The sequence below is a fragment of the Varanus komodoensis genome, unplaced genomic scaffold (genome assembly GCF_004798865.1).
Source record: "Varanus komodoensis strain SLA01 unplaced genomic scaffold, ASM479886v1 scaffold4, whole genome shotgun sequence".
Lineage (NCBI taxonomy): Eukaryota > Metazoa > Chordata > Lepidosauria > Squamata > Varanidae > Varanus > Varanus komodoensis.
Genome location: NW_025335941.1, coordinates 879,290 through 895,060, shown reverse-complemented (window position 1 = coordinate 895,060; position 15,771 = coordinate 879,290). Strand labels below are relative to the sequence as shown.

General features: G+C 39.5%; 1 protein-coding gene across 1 annotated transcript in view; it reads left to right on the top strand.

Moving 5' to 3' along the window:
* MAP7D2 (MAP7 domain containing 2) overlaps positions 1–15,771 on the top strand; it is a 63,479-nt gene that overhangs the window by 37,253 nt on the left and 10,455 nt on the right. Inside the window, exons 7-13 of the mRNA XM_044442644.1 lie at positions 706–707; positions 3,121–3,243; positions 4,021–4,169; positions 8,754–8,881; positions 12,757–12,989; positions 14,054–14,180; positions 14,477–14,681. Coding sequence (XP_044298579.1) covers positions 706–707; positions 3,121–3,243; positions 4,021–4,169; positions 8,754–8,881; positions 12,757–12,989; positions 14,054–14,180; positions 14,477–14,681 — 967 coding nt within the window. The remainder of the gene's footprint in view (positions 1–705; positions 708–3,120; positions 3,244–4,020; positions 4,170–8,753; positions 8,882–12,756; positions 12,990–14,053; positions 14,181–14,476; positions 14,682–15,771) is intronic.

The following is a 15,771-nucleotide window of genomic DNA, read 5'->3' as shown; positions in this document are numbered from 1 at the left end:
TGGAACACATTTTGGAGCTTTCCACAAGCTCCCACTGTAAGGAGGACTGGCTGTGGCAGCTCACTGCCAGCCTGGGCACAGCAGATGGTTTCCATAGCAGTGATTCTCTCCATCAATGGAGTGGCGGGAATACATCATGCTAACCCCTGAGAGCCATCAACAGCAGGTGAGAGTAGGAGTGTGTTCTAAGTGCCATTATAGTTTAAAAAAAACTTTTAGAAAATGCTAATCTCCACATCTCGCTTCATAGCTTGCCTGAGATACTGGAAGTATGCAATCTAGATCTTGGAAGATCTAAGATGCATGACTGTGTTCTTCCAATAATCCATTTGATCTGAGATTAGCATTGTGCAGAATGGGTACTTGATTGAATTTTGGGTAGAGTTTAGTAGCTAAAAGACTTCACTGCAAACTAGAAAGGTGCTTAATTCCAATAACATGGCCTCATATAAATGAGTGGCTTTAAGTTTAGACTTCCTAAGGACAACAAGATACTGGCCTACCATAAATGCTGTAAGATAGCCTCAAGCATGCAAAGTGGTTTGAACATTCTGTGGTGCTATATAATTATTTCAGACTGCTTTGAGATACAGTTGCTCAGTTGCTCACTATTTTCTAAATAGTGACAACTCTTGGCTTGCTTAGCATTTTACAACAGTAGGGTACATAGTAGAAGGGCACAGATCCAGGGACTGATACCTTCAGAGGTAGGTGTCTTTCTATCAGCCAAGATACGGTTGAGCTGAATGAACTTGAGTAATCCATTCCAGATTTGTGGTAGTGAGTGGTATATACCGAGGTGATTCTAGCATTCAGGGTTGGTCCATGTAGCACTAAAACATATGCATATGATGCTATACAAAGATCATTGCATGTTCGTTGTGCTGGCAGAACATATTTGAAGGGAAGCCCAAGTTTTCAAATGTTTGAGAGATGCTATTTTAGACAGAAGGGAGCAAAGAGAGCAAGAAACCAAATGTCTGACATGAACCTGTCTTGCACATGTTCTGTATATAAGTTTTGGGCTCATAATTCTCAGGTGTGAGAGTAGATTTATTGGATTTGGATATACATGCTATGACAGTAGCTGTTGATTTAATTATGGCAAGTGTGCAGACGTTCAGGCTTGTTGGTGAAATCCAGTCCATTTGGGATGCCAGTATAGCCACCTGGAGTTCCCCAGATGGCCCTGCCCCCTATCCCTATCCCTTTTTTCTTGACCACTGATTGTTTGGTGGCTTTCTGGTTTGGGGATTTTTCTTTTACTTTTCTGAAAGGATGTCATGCCTCTCCTAAGGGTTAGTTACTGGTGATAAGAGCTTTAAATATGCTAGTCTTGGCCCTGGACTGTTTTGCCCTTGGTCCTGCCTACCAGTGGAATGTAGCCCTTAGAAGCTTCTCTGGCACTGTGGTTCAGCATCCCTGAATGACTTCTGAATGGTTCTGAATTTACTTATTGCTATTGACAGTTCTTTTCATTTTTTAAAAAATGGTCAACTTAATTTGGGTCTGGTGTTGTGGGAGAGTTTGCCCATCATAATAAGTCACCCTACTCCTGATGCACTTGACAGATAATTGGGCACCTTGGGTGTAGGGTGACTTTTCCTACCCCTTTGGTTCTTCTTTGGTGCAGGGCTGCAGGGAGCAGCCATGAGCTGTTCATGAGCAGGCTGAAGTGATGTCTGGCACTATGCCCAGCCACAAGGGTTGAAATGGCAGGCAGGGTTGTAGCCATTCTCTGCTGCGACTGGCAGCAGCACTAGGTGTGAAGAAGGACAAGCTGCATCCTGCTTGATCTCATCTAGAGCAGTCCAGAGCGTGGCCTGCCACTCCCACCAGTCCTGGATGGGGGAGCTGAGCCATGCTCTGATTGGATTACTTGCCAGTAAGTTGAGCCATGCGCTGCTCATCTTGTGTTGCTGCAGCCTCCAGCCCTGTCAGAGAGTGCAGACTGGGGAGACTGTCATCTGCATTTATCCAGGGTGGCTTATAAATCCTACAGCAAGTCATGGTTTCGGGAGCTTAGCGTGCCATGTGAATCCAGTCACTGCTTCAGTGTACAGATATATTCCACGTATTTATCGAAGGAAATGTTAGATCACTCCCTACTGTTTGGTGTTTGTTTTCCCTAAAGCGGCACAAATGTTAACTTTGTGATACTGAAATTGCAGTCCAATATTCTGCCTGTCATTGCAGAGCTTGTGATTCCTGGCCTGTTTGTCAGGAGCTCATCACAAGCAGGCCTTTGTTATTGCTGACCATAGGCAATGAATGCTTGGCCTGGCCTGCATAGCTCTTGTGGTCTAGAAGCTTATCGGTTGTCTAGTAAAAAGGCTGAAAGTACTCCATGGCTGAAAGATTGGTTTAACTAATGTTGTAGCATGTGGAAGGACCAACTTTCAGTACAATAGTATGTCTGATGGCTCCCATACTGGTGATAGGGCTTAGAACAGTAGGGCGCTTGAACCCTTGAGCCTGCTGCCTCAGAGCCTGCTTATGAGCTGGGCCATTCATTGTTTTAGCATTATCTAATATATCTACTTAAAGGGTAACAATTCATGTTTAAACCTAAATATGAGTATATGTATCAGAGTGATGGAGGATGTAATAGTTAATATCACTGCTTTTGCATATGGGACTTTCATATGGGCACAAAGCAAAATTCTTGCAAGTTTGGTAAGGTCAGCTTATGAAATAAAAACTATACCAGCTTTTCCCAACCTGGTGTCTTTTGGAAGTTTTAGACTGTAGCATGCCTGACCATTGACCATGTCAGCTGGGGTGCTGAAGTCTAAAACATCTGGAGGTCACCATGTTGTGGAAGATTGTCAGTCCAATATGTCCCTTATGGTTACAGGAAAGTAAGTTTCTATTTTCTGACTAACTAGAAGGAAGCTAATTCTTCAACATTTAGATTCCTTATTAGACTGACTAAGATGTAGACTAGTTTAGAACAGTGGAAATGGAAACCTCCTTAGTAGAATTAAATCTAGATATTTGTATTTTATAAATATTTCTGGTTATTTGGTTTTTGTTTGTTTTGTTTGTCCATGCTTTATCTTTGTTTGCAAGTTTAAGTGGCTTTTTTCTTAATGTTTTTTATTTGCTTCCATCCTTCAGCTCATCGCATGCACCTTAGTCCAATGGAAAACTTTATTATTTCTCGACTATTGACTCCCACACAAGCTTCTTTAGCCAGAAGCAGAAGTACATTAATGCTTTCTGAGCAATACAATGATTCAGGTAAACGTCATGTCTTAAGAAATGTGTTAGGCACACTGAAAAAAATTGATTAGATACTTAAATTTTAGGAGGTATAAATTTGATTCCAAATGAAAATTGATTATGAAAATCCTCAAATGTAGGAAAAGGTGTAGTGTTCTATGCAGGATTTTTCATCTTGAAATAACCCAATTCTCTTAGTATGTGTGTTGAATAATATAGCATTCCAGAAAAATAAAAACTAAAGCAAACAACATTCAATATTAGTAACTCACAGTGAAGTTTTTAAGTATTTTCAAGGAGTCTCAGAAGATATTCAGAAAACCTGTTAGATGTTAAAAAGCAGTTTTATTAACACTATATATAACATTGAAGAACTAAATAAGTTAAATGATATTTACTTAGCCAGTGTATGACTGCAATTTAAGATTATTTACAAAACCAATAATACTGCTACCATACATCAGTTTTAGAAATGATTTTTCTGGTCACTTTTTAGGATACAACCTTAGGCATGTTTTTAAATTTATTATTCCAAAACATTAGTATTTCTCAGAACATTAATTTTTAATCTATTAAGACTGATTTTCAAACTTTCCAAAACAAAGTTCTTACAAGTTTAATAAATATTCTTTGACAAGTATTTGGTGGTTGCAGAAAGACAGAAAATACAGTTTCTTAATTCACTTGAGCAGTTTGTTAGGTTATTTCTAATGAAACTGTGCTGTTTTCCTCTCTTTTCCTACTTCTTTTGTCTGTGTTCCCTGTTGCTCTTGCTATTGTACTATAACTCTTTAGTATTCCATATCTGTCCTCGTGTAGCACCAGCTAGTCCTCTTAAATCTCCATACAAGCCTTCTCCCACTCGGACTGTGGAGAAAAAGAAGGCAGCTGCTGCTTCTGCATCAGATTCAATGAAGGGAGCAACTGCAGCTGAAATCTCACAGGTAGGTTTGAAACTTGGCTGGACCAAGAAAAAGCTCTGTTCTGTTTTTATATTTATATGGTTTTGTATTTTGTTCGCCAGGATAAAGATAACAATTTTCTCTTCATCTTCTGTTTACCCCACCTTCACTGCCTGTTGCTTCCTTTATTAGTTTGAAAGACTTAATATTTAGGGAATCTGTATTTCTGACATGATATTGTGTCTAAATGTGTGAATACTTCTAAAACTGGGAATACTTACCATTAGAACAGATATCTGTGTTGCCTAAGAATATTCTCATTGCTGTAAATGCATTGTAATCTAAAGTTTCTTGGAGGAACTTCAGTGAAAGGTAAACAGCTAAAATAGCTTACTTTGTAAGAGATAAATACCACATATGAAATTTTATTTCTTAAGTTTAGTTCTTAGGATCTTATGTACTTGGAGAAAATGTGAGGGACATAGGTTTTTAAAAGCTAGCTGGGCTAGCTAACATTTAAGTTAGCTAGCATTTAAGGCATCGTGCCTTTGCTACTTGGGAGTTTATTTTGTGCTTTGTAGCTGTACATGAAGCAAGAAGGAAAATTGTCATTTCTTGCATTAGATCATGTATTTACAGAGGTCACTGTTAGTGTGCTGTCTGCTCAGGCTCAGCAAATGTGAAAAAGAAAATAATGCAATAATATTTTTCTTCGTTACACACATTTGTGCTTCTGGATGAATAAAGTTAGAGGACAGAGATAGGATTTAACACCAGATACAGTTAAATGCTCTGTGGCACCATATAGCCCCCATTTATCAGGCTGTGCTGTCCCATATTCTACAGTAGTTATAACTACTGAAAATGAGTGCTATGTAGTTTGGCTGATTTTTTTATCAGCAGCTGTGAATAATGTAGTGATATAATGCCATGTTTTAACTATTGGCTGTGTATACAAGGCCTGAATAATTGAAATTTAAGTTGTTTTATAAACTAAAGTCAGCTTGAAAATTTCATCTGGAAAGGCAGGATATAAACTTTCCTAGAATCACTAAGGGCTTTCTTTGACCAATTTGCTTTACCTTCTTTGGATAAAATATTCACATCCATGCCTACTGTCAGAAAAAAATGAGCAAAATCTTTGCCATAATATGGCTGTTAAAAGCCTGACACTGTAAGAAAAAATGGGAAATTAAAAGACTTAAGATGAGATTCCTAAATTGATCAGGAATTCATGTACACCCTAGAGATGCTAATGCCTGCCTGTCCTTTGGAGGTACAAAATATGCTAAATAGATCTGCTAATGGTTACCTGTCCTGAAGGTTCTTTTTGTATTGTCTTAATTCTTTTTGTTTTTATTTGGGTGTGCTTCTAGTATGCTGTGTACTTGATTCCCCCACTTGATCCACAAACTATGTATGTAATTAATAGGTTATAAAAGCTTCTTGTACAGACTCCATCTTTTTAGTCCCTTGGGAAATTACCTAAATGCCGCATGTATTTCCTGTATGCCTGAATTCATTATAAATGTTTTCTTGAATGTACACCCCCAATAGGCTCTCAAAGGGTATGCTTTTCATTTTTGACATCACTTAAATACAGAGTGAGGGATGGATGTGGCTAGGATGCATCTAGGTGTTTTGTTGCATATGTTTCAGTTTGCAGCTTGAGGCTGTGGAGAAACTACTTGAGAACCAAGGGCTACCACCCAGAAGCCCTTTGTTGCTGAAATTTGCCAGAGCTGGGCTAGAAACTTGAACCTCAGGGGTGGTAAATACTCCACTGAGTGAGGGAATAGTTCTGCTGCCCTTAAGAACAGCTCAAGGCAGTAGTAAAACTTCTTTTTAAGAAAGTTCAAGGCTAGGCCCTGTGATCTGCTACAACTACTGTCCAGTCTCCAATCTTCCATTTTGGGACAAGTCATTGAATTGGGTGATAGCTTTGAAGAATGCTGAGTGTTTCAGTTCATTCTGTCCTGACTCCAGGCTTACTTTTGAAACTGCATCTTGGTCAACCTGGTGAATGACTTATGCCAGGAAATGGATGGGATGAGTGCAACCCTATGTTTCTCAGTGACTTCTGATATAATCCAACATGGTATTCTTCTGGGTCACCCAGCCTGATTAGGCTTGGGAAGTACAACGCTGCAATGACTTCAGACATTCCTAAGGAAATGATCTTAGCACATGGCCTTTGGGAAACTTCAGTTCTGCCCCCTGGTCTTTCGCATATAAGATGCCTCAGGGCTCCTCTATCCCATGTTGTTCAAAATCTACATGAAACAGCTGAAGGAAGTTATCCAGAGTTTTTGGTAGAGGTATCACCAAAATCCAGGTGACAGATAGTTTTAGGTCTCCTCTATACAAGCTGTTATGCACTCATGTTTCCTTACTCATGGTCATTTGCAGCTGCTTTCTCCAGGGCTGTTCTGAGCATTTCATCATTTTTTTGTTTCAGAGCAAAGGAAGTAAGCTGTTATCTGCCTATCATGCCTAATTGTGCCAAACAAACACATCATTACACTATTTCACTCTGCTACCTTGTGGTTATGTAATAGAACATACAGAAAGGTGAAAAGGAAGAGGAGGAGGAAATAGCAATGGGAAAAAAACTTATGTGAAGGATTCAGTTGTCTGCCTTTGTAGAAACAAAGGTGGTGACAATGGACAGATGCACTTTTATCAGACTAGTGTGTCATCTACAACCATAATATGAGAAAGTAGCTCTTACTTCGATCAATCACCATATACAAATTAAATCCAGGATTGACTGAAGTGTCGTGCTCTATCTAGGGCTGCCTCTGAGGATGGCCACTTCAGCTGGCCGAGGTCAGGCAGGTCTTCCACTAACCCAGATGCTACAGAAATATTTGCTTTTCTTAAGAGATAGCCATAAGGTATTCAATGTAGCTTTGATTGTAACCAGCTGTGGAGATGGCAGTACTTCCATGGAGATTAATTTTCTTTGCAGGGCTGCCCAGAAATATTTTGCTACCAGAAACAAAGTACAAATTGCCCCACTCTCCAGTCAATATGTATAGTACCCAAGGCCAGCAAAATTATTTCGGCACCTGAGACATAAAATCTGGCAAGACCTTCTCTTCCTTTCCAATAGTAAAAAATCCAATAAGAAAAAACTGAATAGCTAACAGTTTCAACCTTTTTCATGAAACAAGTTTGTATTACATTGGAGGATGCTTCATTTTCTGATTATCCCTTTCTGTTTATCTCTTATATATAGTATTTGTGAAGAAGACTTTCTGAAAAATATTGGGCTTCTCAATACATCTGCTGGGATCTGGGGTTTCCTCCCACTTTCACTGCACTCCCCATTCTTGCACTAATCTGTACTCAGATTATATGGAGTCTGGGAAGAACTTGTTGCTATATCAAAAATGCTGGCCCCTTAGCTGTTGGGCACAATGATATGGATAAAATTGGAGATACTTGAAGCTAGAAAAATTATTAAAGACCTCTTACATTTTCTTCTGTGATTCAAAAGCATTGTGCACGACAGTCAGTGCGGTGTAATGGTTAAGAGTGTGGGGCTGGGACTCAGGAGATCTGACTTCTAGTCTCCCACTCAGTGATTTTGAACCAGTCACAGACTCTCAGTTCAACCTACCTCATAAGGTTGTTGTTGGGAGGATACAGAAGAGCAGGAGAATTATGTAAGCCATCTTGAGTTCCTTGAAAGGAAAAAAGCAGGCTATAATATCATAAATAAACAAGCCAGGTAGAATGCTTGACATCTTTCCTCTCAGTTTCAGATGTACTATTCCCTGCAGAAATTATTCTTCTTGCACTTATGGAACTTGTTGCTTGGTTATTTGTAAAATAAACCTTATTTATTTATTTATTTATTTATTAAAACATCTTAAAAATAGGACTTAAAAATCTAAAGTCCTATCTTGAGCAAACTTGATTGAACTACTTCAGCATAGCACTATTTTTATTATTGAGCATCATACAATATTTAATTTGATATTTACAAACCAAGCTATTTAAAGTTATTTCAGCTCCAGGTGATCCTGGATGAATCAGATTATTTCAGTCCATTTCAAACTTATTTCAGGTGAGGGTTTCACATTTGGTTGCCCTGAAGGATTTCCTCTGTTGGGAGAAGACAAAACTCTGTTGATTCTGCTTGATCTCTTGGCAGCTTTTGATATCATGGTTCATGATATTTTATTGGGTCAGTTTTGCAGGATAGCATTAAAAGACACATTGATATAGTGATTCCACTCCTAACTGCTGGTCCAGTTACAGAAAGTAGAATTGCAGGACTTCTGCCTGACCTCACAGGATGGTCATAGAGAAAAAGATATCTCAGTCTTTCACAGTAGTTTTAATTTTATTTAAAAAAATATTTTTCTACATTTATACAAATCAGTCCAGGAATCTCTGTGCTAAATTTAAAGCTGATATGGTCTAGAGCTCACTGGGCCATTTGCTCACTGGCAAATCCACTTCACAGGACTGTTACAGAAATTAAATGGAAAGGAAAGATTATGCTCATTGGAGCAATAGGCAGGCCATGAATATAACAAATATGTAAACTGATTTGCCTCTTACATATTATTTTCATCAGATACCAAATGAATCTCCTCTCTCTTTCTTTTTAAGAATGAGAAGAAAAAGAAAGAGAGAAAGTCCACAACTCCAGGCACATCATCTGGTTTGGCATCTCCTCTTAGAAGATCTGATTCTCCAGCAGCCATGTCTAAACGATCAGCTTCACCTGCAACTCCTAAGTAAGAATATTTTTGCAAATTCACATTAGCCCCCACAGAAGCTGAATTTGTTTAAGGAAGATGCTGACTTTACCTTTGTAGCACTACATTTTTCCTTTCTTTACATGGTTTTAATTTGTTTTAAAAACATGACAAAGTGGGAGGAATCTACATGAGGAGTTGGGTAGAAGACCACTCCCATCCTTGCAGAAAAATAACAGGAATTGACTATCAGCCATGCTCTTCACCCCAAAGCTCTTCAAAGTATTCTTGTGTGTTTAACAAATTATGCTGGTGAATTTTCCCAGCAGTAGTGTGCAGTGCGAAGATATTAGACTACCCCTGGGCCCACAGGAATAAAAGGACTTTGTAGTTGCATGTGGGAAGAAACCCCCACCTGCTTCATGCATTCTGAGTAGGGACAACTTGGTGATGCCAAAAGTTCTCAGGACATGTCACCAGGACATGTCACCATTCTACCTCTTCCCATATGTGTTTACATATGAGGGCTGAGGCTTTTCTTTATCTTAAAAAATGACCCTGGTGTTTGCAGGGTCATACAAAAATGTTTCCTCCCCACCTCCCTCCATAGTTAATTCAAGCTTGAGCCAGTATCCTGTAACCTTCCCTTTGCTTCAAAGCAATCAGGAATTGGGAACACACATTCTATTGCAGTCCAGTGGTCCCATAACTATTCAGACTCAGAGGATTGCAGGTTTCCTATGCAGGATGAGAGTGATATAGAGGGGAAACTCCTTTTTTCTCTGCTAATTAGCTAGATGGCTGGTTTTGAGCATCTAACTGCAGCACTTCGGATGAGGAGGGAAGGAGGCTAAGGCACTGCCAGAATAAATTAAATTTTGGTGACATTGGTCTCTTCTCCTCCCACTCCGATCCCCAGAACACCCCCTAAACCTCTTCCTTGAGGTGTCTCCTATGACCTCGGAGAAGTTGCCAGCATGGTTCTTTCCATGTGAAGTGAGAAGGAGGAGAGGGCACTGCAAGTGTGGATCTTCAGCTCTGAGGTTGCAGTTATTTTTCAGCCTCAGAGCAGGAAACCCAAACAATCCTATGGCACTCTAGAGCCTGTTTATGGGCCATAGGTTTATCCTATTAAAGAAAAATTTGTGCCTTGTAGACACCTGGTTCAATATCATCATATATCTGAACAGAAAATTGAAAATTTACTAGATGTATGATTCCAATAATAATTTGTCTTTTTCTTTTGGATGTTTAACATTTTAGCAAAGCATATGCTGTATACCTGCTGTTTAAATAGTTCCTCTGCTGTTCTACTGGCCTACCTATTCCAGTGCTGACTTAATAATGAGCTTGCCAACATCGTGTGTTTTGTCCTAATTATTTTTATTATTGTCAGATTGAGTTATCAAGATTTATTGCTTAGCCTGATGGTGTTTGTCTAGTAGCAGACAAATTTCTAGAAACTTCAGTCACTTGTTTTGAATGGTTCTCAAAGGCCTGATGTCAGCATCTGGCATACTAGGGCATTTCCTCCCTGCCACCAAAAGGACTTTGCAGAGCTTGTACCTTTCCTGTGCCTACCCATTATACCTGCTGCCACTTTGCATCACTTCCACTGCCCCAGCCTAGCCCTCTCCTACCCCTTCACATGCTCATTCATGGGCTTATCTGGTGACATTCAGTCTATTACAGGCCACTGCTGCTAGGTAAACGTACTCACTTGCAAACATAGTGGGCAGGCTGACAGCAGACCCAATCATCTCATTCATCTGTGGGCAAATCTGACATGAACCATGTAATTGGTGTTCTGTTCCTGGTCCATTACAGTGATGCCACTACCTCTGTGTAAGCTGTGAACAGGTAGAGGAGAGCTGGTTGCTACCTCAGCTTCTCACCGTTACTTGCAAGTGACCTTGGTGGCCACATAGTAGTACTGTTAGGCTGTACTGAACCAGCTGTTGCCAAGTAAGTATACAAGCACAAATGGGTAAGGCTAGTAGCACCAGCAGAGCTGCTGCCAGGGAGCCCAAATAGCAGTGGGCATGTGGGACAGGAAGAGCAGGTTGGTCTGGCTGGTGCACAAAGAGCCTGCTAGCCAGGTCCTCCCACCAACATCAGGAGTTCAGAAAATGTTAAGTAAACACAACAGCTGGAAACATGATTACTTTTATTATTTGAGTTTCCATTGTTTTTATGCCATTGACTGAATGTAAGCAATCCAGTTGTATGATTGAAATTAAGTGTGGCTGAAAAAATGATTATTTAGAATCTTCTGGTCTTCAGAATTGGCAAGGAGCATGAAACGAAGAATTCTATATATGTGCAATATGTATCAGATATCAGGGAGATAGTCAAGGTGAACAAGAACTGGAATGAGAAAAGTGTATACTCAGAGCTCACTAAGAGGTTGCATCAGATATTAAAGTGGCTTCCTATGCAGTCTAGGAGAACTACAAATGCAACACTCTGTCTGTGTGCTTAAAAATAGCTGTGCAGGTCTTTAGATCTTCACCAAAATACTTATGTCATAAAGGTCATTTTCCAAAGTAATGTAGCATAAAATAGTTAAAAATAACTTGCGTGTATTCAAGTCTCTGATATATAAATACAAATAAAACAAACTAGAATGCTACTTTGATATTGCTTTGATAACAAGGGATGTTTTGAATTAGTTTAGGGAATATATTGTTAAAAAATAACTGGGAGGATGGTGTGTATTTTCCCCAAAGGTGAACAAAGCATTTGGAACTGAAATAAAGGATGAATCTGATACCAAATAATGCTGGCTAGAGGACAAAAGGGACAGAGGAAAGTGTATCTGAAATTAGAGCTGAGTCAGGAAGTGGTACAGGTATTTAATGATAGAAAGCAAAATCTATACCATCTGTTTACAGGGCAAAACCAAAGAATTTGTGCTGTTACTTTGAAGTATATATTGATGATTTAAGTGCTTGCCACATGCAGGTCTTTGTTTCCACTTAATAATGGGCATCTCACATTCGACCTTCCTTAACAGAATGGTACAATTTGGATGCCCATAACCCTCCAGACTCATAGACGTATGGGCATCCTTTTGAGGACCAAAGCAGTGAAGAAGTGAAGTTTTCCTCCAAGCTACTACTACTCTCTAAAAGATTTCAGCTCTCTAAGTCTTTTGACCCTGCTTGTGAGGAGAGGCTGAATCACCACTGGAAGACATCATATCCTGCTGGAACCTCACTCCACTTTTCCTTGCTGCCTGTCCCATGCTGCTTCTCTGTTCAGTCTTGCAGCTACAATAGGTAGAGAAAGAACCACATCAAGGGTTGAGGGAGGGCAACCTCAGAGAGCATTTCTGGAACACCTGACCATTCCTGTGTGCATCAAGACAGTGGCTAGCAGTCAGAAGATCATGCCCTAAATGTATTCAGACAGTAATAATCAGGGTATATTCCCATGTGAACACAATGATTCTATGAATTGAAGCTCATGTAATAATTCTGCACTGATGTGTATCCAAGTGTATTTGTGTCATAGATGCAAAGCTTTTTTAAAAAATAATGCATCAGGTATTGTTATGTTACACAAGCCTATCAGTCAAGATGAAATTAAATTGCCTCTTGACAATGTAATTTTGTTTGAATAACTCCTAAATGAATTTCCATTCATCCCAATTTGCGCAACTCCGGTCTCCTTCTTTTACAGGCTGATTTGCTGACTGGAACATGAACTGTTCTTGCCTATTTTTCTGGGACACACTCCTATTTTGCCTGAGAACAGACAGCCTGCAACTTAATCCTTACTTTGTGTCATGTATATAGATTAATGTTTCATTACTTGATGTGCAAGGGTGGAAAAAATCAAACCAACTGACTGGTACTTCTTCGATTCTGTTGGAAATGCAATATTGAATTATATATTTGAAATATTTTTAGGACAACCACAAAGACTTACCCTCAGTCTCCCAAAACTGCTAAACAGTATCCAGCTTCTCCTGTGAAACAGCATGCCTTGGGAGAAACACCTAAAAAAAGAGCAGAAAAACATAAGGACAATCAGAGGGAAAATACTAGCCAGAAAACCCAAACACCGCCTGCTACAGATGCTATAAGCCAAGTTATTGCTGAAAAATCTGTGCCTTCTGCAGGAAAGTCGGAAAACAATGAAGGTGTGTATTTTTGCTTCTAAAACTATTCCTTAGTATACCTTGAGACAGAGTGAACCACCTGCCTCTGGCAGCAGAATCTAAGAAGTAGGGAACAGATAAAGCTTTGTGTGCCACATAGCCTGGCCCCACAACTGGCCTGAAGGATGCTGTCCTGCAATCACTGTTGAGCTAGTGAGAGCCATAAGTATATGAATGTGCTCATATGTTCATACATACACATGCATTCATGTACAACTTGTGTATGTATGCACACAGTCGTACACACTTCTCTCAAATCCAGTTCCTGCCCAAGAGCATTTCGGAGGGCTGGCACATGTCTTGATTAGATAAACCCGGTATTCCTCTCGGAAACCAGTTCAAAAATTACTCAGCCATCCAGGAATCCTGGCTTCTGCCCTCCCTCCTCTTGCTTGCTAAAGGGTCTTGTCATACCATACTTTGATACTCAGAAGCTTTTCCAAAAAAGAAGAAAACACTTGGTACAGGCTCTATGGGCCATATCCAATCCTTTCTGTGTGCCAACACTTGTTACATTAAGGCAGATCTGACTATTCACACAACAGGAAGCTGGCACTTCCTAAAGCAATCCCACAAGTGAATCCTTAAATATAGAGCATGCATTGAGTTGAAAACAAACACATTTTCTAATAATAAAAGTAACACTGTAAATGATCTTCCTATGGTTTCTCCTTTTCCAAACATTTGTCTATCACAGTTCAAGCTAACTCCAGAAAGTGAACTGATATATTTAAGGTCTTGGGTCTTATTCATAATATAATGCCACCCCTTTGTGAGGTTGCTTTGCCTAGAAGACACAACTGTCAGAGACTTATTGCATTTATTTGTATGGAATGCATTTTTAAATTTATTGTGCAATACAAAAAACCACCAAACCACACCAAATACACAGTATAACTGTAGTTAGTGCTCTGAATTCTTTTTAAAATAAATATAATATCTCTGTCCAAAGGTGTTTGCATGGAATATGTAGCTTGTTCCTGAGTTTGTTCTAAGCTTCTTTCCTTCGGCTATCTAATATTCTCATCCCAACAACATACAATTAGGGAAACTTGCAGCGGGGACAACTGATGCTGAAGAAGCTACACGAATTCTAGCAGAGAAGAGACGTCAGGCTCGTCTCCAGAAAGAACAAGAGGAAAAAGAAAGACAGGAGAGAGAGGAGCGTGAAAGGTACTATCCTACTGCATAATTACTTTGCACCCTTAAAAACTGGTCATTGTTGCTACCGTCAGATTGACCTTCAGACAGGTATGAGTTAATGGTGTTTCATGTCTTGGATACTCTAAACCATGGAACCATGATAATCCCTTCCTTGATCCAGATAATCTGGGGGCACATCTCCTGTTTTCTGAGGAACTCTGCTTTAAATGCTGCTTAATAGGAAAGTCTTTGATTTTGGACCATGTAAAATGTAACAGAAGGTATAGCCTTTCTCTCACTCTAAAAATACCTCTGTAACTTTGAAGGCTTGAGAGAGAAGAGCTGAAAAGAAAGGCTGAAGAAGAGAGGGCTCGACTGGAGGAAGAGAAACAAAAAAAAGAGGAAGAAAGAAGGCGTGAAGAGGAAGAGGCAAGGAGAAAAGCAGAAGAGGAAGCTAGAATAAGAGCTGAAGAAGAATGCCTACTAAGGGAAAGGAAAGAAAAGGAATTGCAAATGATGCTTGAGGCACAGGTATGGTCTTTAGGAAGTAGCAAAACACCTATTATTTAGAAATATTCTTTCTTATGATGGAACCTAATATCCAAATATAATATTTCTGTACCAAATACAAAAACATCACTGTTCATAAATACAGGAAAGCTCCCTTATGGTCTACCTAAAACAATATTGCCCATTGAAAAACTCTTTCCAAACTCTATGATAATTTAGAAATTTGGACCTTCTGTGTAAGCAAAGAATGTACTCCACCACAGAGCCCAAATACAAAATTATTAAACAATACTGTATATTATCTAGAAGGTGTTAAATCTCCCTGGTAACTACCCTTCAGCATGTTGTGCTTGTTAAAATGATACCTAGATACTCTAAGTTGGACTTAGTTCAAATGTTCAGTTACCTCTATGACTTCAACTAAAATTGCATTTGCATGGAAAGGGCATTGAAAGAATGTTTAAATCCTCTTCCTGTATGGACCTCTGGAAATACATGGAACTGCCATAGCACATGCACCACAGAGTTCCCAGGTTCAGCCCCTGGCATTTCTAGGTAGGGTTGTGAAGGACCCTGCTAGGGAGCTGGATGGGCTAATGATTGGACTAAGTATAACCAGGGCAGGTAGCAAAAATATGCATGGTACCCCTGCATACCATACCTGTCTGGCATGGCAGGTGCCCATTAACAGGTACCCGTTAACAAGAGGCCCTGACTTTCTTCTTTTTCACCATTGGAGCTGTTTTTTTTTTCATATACCTTTCAATCTGACACGAACAGTGGTAGTGATGAGGAGCTAGGAGTGGTAGATTCCCATGGTCCCTTAAAAGCTGGCAATGGGTATCAGGTATCTTTCCTATATCTTCTGGGAATTGATGGCACAGTGCAAATATTCCTGTACAAAATGGTTGACAGACATAGGGAAGATGAGTGAAATATTCTTGCAGCCAGGTGGAATTCATAACCAAGCAGGAAAAGAAATGTCAGCACATAGGCAATATGCACACATACTCGTACTGCTAGCAGAAGGCTTCAGAACTACGTTTTGGAGAAAGACAGTCTACTCACATCTTCTCAAAAATAGTATATTATCTATAATTTAATAAATAAC